Genomic DNA, 5,033 nt, shown 5'->3' on the forward strand with positions numbered 1-5,033 from the left:
GCTCTGTACCCACCTGAGTTGCTGTGTGGCTCTGCCCAGGCTGGTGGGGTGATGGCTGCAGCTATAACTAGGAGCTGGTGGCACATGTGGCGCCCTTGACACAGAGCTCCAGCTGGGTTCTGAACTTCCTCTGGTGTCTGGGAACGCTGGGCTGTTGCGAAGCAGACCGAAGGAAATCCTGTCTGTCTCGCCAAGCGTTGCTAAAGTGCTTGGCCTTTATCACCTCTGAAACTTAACATCTGAACATTGTCGTGACCAGCAGAGTGGAAGTCTTGGTCTTTATTAGAAAGCTGGAATGGACTTTGTCACCTTCAATCCTGCAGCTCCAGAGATGGGTCTTGCAGCTTTTTGGAGCAGTGTTGCTAGTCCCGGCTCTTCTGAATGCTTCATAGCATCAGAGCAGTTGAGCTCATAAAATGTGAAGGACTTGGCTGAGTAGAGCCTTCCCAGAGGTCACGCAAGCCTGAAAGGGTGCCTGTTAGTCTGATTCCCTTGAGGAGAAGGCAGGGGGGCTGCAGGGCACTTCCCCTGCCTCCTCTTGGATGAAGTATCTTGGGCAAGGTAAGAATGGACCTGGAAATGAAGCTGTCTGCTGTAGGAGGCTGCTGTGCATCTTGCCATGTGCAGCAGAGTCTCCACCAGCTGTGTACCTCAGCTCTGGGACTGGCTGTGTTTGCGGGGTAAGACAGGAGTCACTGGCCCTTGGAAGTCCTTGGGCCTTGGGTTTCTCTCCAGAGCCTGGCCCTCACAGCTGGCAGCACCCATGGGAGCTCACTCGGGGATGCTCTGGCACCACAGCTCCTGCCAGTCAACCTGTGAAGTAAGATGCTGCCAGCCCCTCTGACCAAGAGGCGAGGGCTCCAGCTGGACCTGCACGCTCTGTCACCCTGATGGAGGCTCGCAGCCTTCCCTCTGCCCTCACCTGCCCAGTACCTGCCTACAGGAATGCCACCGGTGGTTTACCTTTGAGGTAATGTTCCTTATCAGTTGAGCAGTTTGCCTCGCACATCGATGCCGAGGGCAGAGCTGTGCCCTTGCTGAGACGCGGTTGGTCTGACCACCTCTCCTGGGGAGTGGGGAGACCCCTCTGCCTGCAGCCGCGCGTGCTCCAGCCTGAAGCGTAACGCTGCTGCTGCCTGTGAGACCAGCCAGACCTCGGTGGTGGCATCCCCTCCAACCCTTCGAAACCTGCAGTGTCATCTATTGACTAAGGAGACAACTGCAGGTCGGTGCTGGAACGCAGCAGCTCTCTCCGGGTACCTGAGGTTGCTGGCAGGTGCTCAAGCTTGGTGTGGGACTTGCATGGGCAGTGGGATGATGGCTGGCCTGACCTGGCAGCTGCCTGTCCTAAGTATAAACCCGGAGAGAGCCTGCAGCCTCCCAGAAGCAGAACATTGCTGGTCTCTTCCAGGAGCACAGCTGGATTCTCTTGCTGAATTTAGCTGATGGACCTTTCTTCAGGGAGTAAAACTTGTTTCCCTTCTCCCTGCTTGTGCTCCTGGGGGCACAGGGATAAAGGAGCTACACAGGGACTTGGGCCCTGGAGGAAGGGGGCAGCTCCTTTCCTGGGAGTGCTGAAGGGCCCTGCTGTCACCTGGGGTTGTGGCTGTCCCCAAGCACCCCCTGGCTGCTGTCCCTCTGTCCCCTCCTCATGGGGGCCTTGTGTGCTGGGCTGATCTGTGCTGTGCTCCCTGGGGCACGGATGCTCTGGGTACGGCACCTCGGAGGGGCTGGCAGCAGGTCTGGGGTGATGCTCCTGCTTGATGTTCTCCTCCCTCACTGCTGAGCAGGACCCTGGGCTGAGGCTGCTACTGATGGCTTGGGTGACAGCCAGGCTGGCCCAAGGGCAGCGCTGCTGTGGGCTTAACCGCAGCTGACCTGTGAGGTACAGTGCTGCTGCAACACCTCCTCCCACCCTCCCTGTGGAGAGCAACTGGGGGGGGGCTCCTTTCCCCTTCTGCAACTCCGGTAGAAGTGGAGGGTCCGTGGTGTGCGGTGGGAGATGAGCGTGGAGCCCTGTGCTCCTGCAGCGAGGCAGAACAAGATGGCCCAGATCCCTGGCAGGGCTTTATGCAACCTCGCTGGTGTGAGCTATAAATAGGCACAGCCGTGGAGGCGAGGGGTGGCTCTGCGGGGTGTGCGATGGGCCTCCGCTCCCGGTGCCTTCCTGGTGCTGTATGTCACTCGTGCCCGCAGGCGTGTGCACAGCAGGAACCCCAGCTCCTGTGGGAAAAGCTCCCCACAGCTGGGGCTCAGCGAGGGATGGAGGTGGGGGTGCACCGTGGGAGATACCCCCCAAGCTGGGTACTGTGAGAAGCCAGATGCCAACTGGGGTGTGTGGGGGGCGTCTATTCTGCAGGGTACCCCCCCATGGGTACCCCTTCACTGCAGCCGGCATTCCGTGTGTGTGTGTGTCGTGTCCCCCCCCGCATTGTGCAGGGAGCTCAGCCGACTGCAGCCGCGGAGGTACCGCTCTCCTCCTCAGCCTCCGTGGCATGGGAATCCTCTCTCCTCTCCCCCTGCCCTTCCCGCTACGCGCAGCACAGGTCCCCCCCTTCCCCGGGGGGAGGCAGGGCGCACAGGCGGGAGCTGTGCCGCAGCCCCCCTGGGCCTGCTCTGGCGCGTCAACATCTGGACGGCCTCCGGGCAGCGGGGCTCCCCCCCGCCCTCCCCTTCGCGGGGACCAACGCGGCACGGCCGGGCCCTCCCGCCTCGCCCCCGGCCCTCCCCGCCCGTTCCCCCGGTGCCTGCAGGGAGCACACGACAGCTCGACATTTTTTAACAATTTATTGGAAACGACGATAAATGAAAAGAAAAAAAAAACAAAACACGGAAACAAAAAACCCACCCTCCCCTCCCCCAAAAATAACCGAAACCAACCCAAAACCGATTAAAAAAAAAAATTAAAGGCCATTGAAGATGCGACCTGAACCGGCGGCCCGAAGCTTCCCCCCCCTCCAGGCTGTCCCTCCAGGGGGCGGGCGGCCGCCCGCGAGCACCGCCCTAACGAGCGCTCCGACGCCGCGGTAGCCAATTGGCGCCCAACGGGCCCGTTGCCATGGCGCCGGGGGGGCCGGGAGCCAATAGGGGGCGCCGTGGCTTTTCGAAATCGCTGCGAGCAGGCACGGTGCGCCCGGCGGGAGGGGCGGGGCGGGGGCGCGGAGCGGGCCCGGGCGGCGGGAGCCGGCCCACGTGGCGCGGGGGGCAGCGGGGGCGCCGCCGCAAAATGGCTGCTATGGAAACCGGGCGGGAAAAAACCCTGTAAAGCACCGGGGAAACGGCGGGGGGGGGGGGGAAGGGGTCGGGAACCGTCTACACGCGGGGAGGGGCACGGCCGAAAACAAAAGGGCGCGATCGGGGAGAAGCCGCGGGGGGGGGGGGGAAGGGGGGGGGTGGGGGATGGAAAAAATAAGGCGTCGGAGAAGGGGAAGGGGGGCTGGGGCAGCCGCAGCCCCGCTCACCGCGCACGGCGGCGGCTGCGGAGCCGAGTCAGCAACACAAAGACAAAGCGGGTCCCCTGGGGTCCGTCCTCAGAGCAGTCTGTGCCGCGGGGCTCTCAGTCCGGGGGGGGGGGGGGCGGCGGGGGGCTCCCTGCGCCCCGCTCTCATGCCTTCCTGCTCTTGAGTGCCTTGGGCTTTGCGGACTTCTTCACCTTCTTGCCCCCGGGGGACGCGGCTCCCTTCTTGGTGGCCTTCTTGGCTTTGCCCTTGTCCTTCTTCGCCGCCGCGCCGCCGGCTCCCTTCTTGTGGGATTTCTTCTCGGGCTTCTTGCTCTTGGCCGCCGGCTTCTTCTCCGCCCGCCGGGACGTGGAGGCCGTCGCCTTCTTGTGGGACTTGTGGGCGCTGCTGCCCGCGCCCCCGTCGCCACCGCCTTCCAGCTTCTTCCTGTTGAGCTTGAAGGAGCCGTTGGCGCCGGTGCCCTTGACCTGGAGCAGCGTGTCGTTCTGCACCAGCGCCTTGATGGAGTACTTCAAGTAGGTCCTGCCGTTCTGCTGGTCGAACCAGGCCACCTTCTTGGCCTCGTTGTAGATCTTGGCCAGCGAGGAGCCATTGCGCTCGCCCAGCTTGCGGATCGTCTCCACCACCAGCTGGCTGTATTTGCCCGGCTGGTTCTTCTTCTTGTTGTTCTTCTTCTTCTTCGACGGCGACAGCGAGGAGCCGCCGCCGCCTTTCGCCTTCTTAGCGGCCGCTTTCTTCTCCGGGGCGAGCGGCACTTCCTCCGCCTCGGTCAGGGGCAGATCGGCTTCTTCCAGCTCCACCGACATGGTGCCGCGGGGGGCGCGGGCCGCAGGACGGAGGCGGGGGCGGGCAGGGGGAGCCGCGGCGTGGCGGAGGCCCGGCGCGGCGCGCTGCTCTCTGTCTCCGCTCGGCTCCGCGCCGCCGCCGCCGCGCTCTGGTGGGGCGGGCGCCGCCGCCGCCCTTTATATGGGCGCGGGGCGGACCACGTTGAGAACAACAACAGCCTGGTCCGCCGCCAGCTCCAACTTGTGCTTCTTGGGGCCCTTTCGCGGGGCTCCCGCGCCGCCGCCGGGCCCCCCCGCGCCGCCCCGCCCGCCCGGCGCCCCGCGCCCCGCCGCCCCCGGCCGCCGCCGCTCCCGCCCCCGCGCGCGCGGCGCCCCCGCCGCGATTTCGGGGACGCGCCGCGCGCGGCGGGGAGCGAGGGGGGGGCGCCCGGCGCGGCGGCGGCTGGGGCCCCGCGGCGGCCCCCCCGCGCGTCGGTGTCGCCGCCGCCCGGTGCCCAAGAGGGGCCGCCGCGAGGGGGGGGGAGGCGGCGGGCAGCGGGGGGCGGCGGCGGCGGCGCTGGCCCCGGGTTCTCCGGAGGGAACTAACACAGGCGACGCCCTCCCGCGGCCGCCGGCAGCAGCGCGGAGACGCCGCGCCGAGGCCGGGGGTCCCCGCCCCGGCGACGGGGGCCGGCCCCCCCACCGACCCCCAGCCCCGCGGCCGCCCGGACGGGGCCTCCGAGGGGGAGGGGAGCCCTGCGTGTCCGGTGCCGCGCCGCCCCCCCCCCCCCCGGTGGGCATCGCCCCGCAG

General features: G+C 66.4%; 1 protein-coding gene across 1 annotated transcript; it reads right to left on the reverse strand.

The window, feature by feature from the left end:
- Positions 1-3,432: 3,432 nt before the first annotated feature.
- On the reverse strand, positions 3,433-4,403 carry LOC115333401 (histone H1.10). The gene has a single exon (XM_029996306.2). The coding sequence runs from the start codon at positions 4,262-4,264 to the stop codon at positions 3,605-3,607; it is 660 nt and encodes a 219-aa protein (XP_029852166.1). The 5' UTR covers positions 4,265-4,403; the 3' UTR covers positions 3,433-3,604.
- Positions 4,404-5,033: the final 630 nt, after the last annotated feature.

The sequence above is a fragment of the Aquila chrysaetos genome, chromosome 20 (assembly GCF_900496995.4).
Source record: "Aquila chrysaetos chrysaetos chromosome 20, bAquChr1.4, whole genome shotgun sequence".
NCBI lineage: Eukaryota > Metazoa > Chordata > Aves > Accipitriformes > Accipitridae > Aquila > Aquila chrysaetos.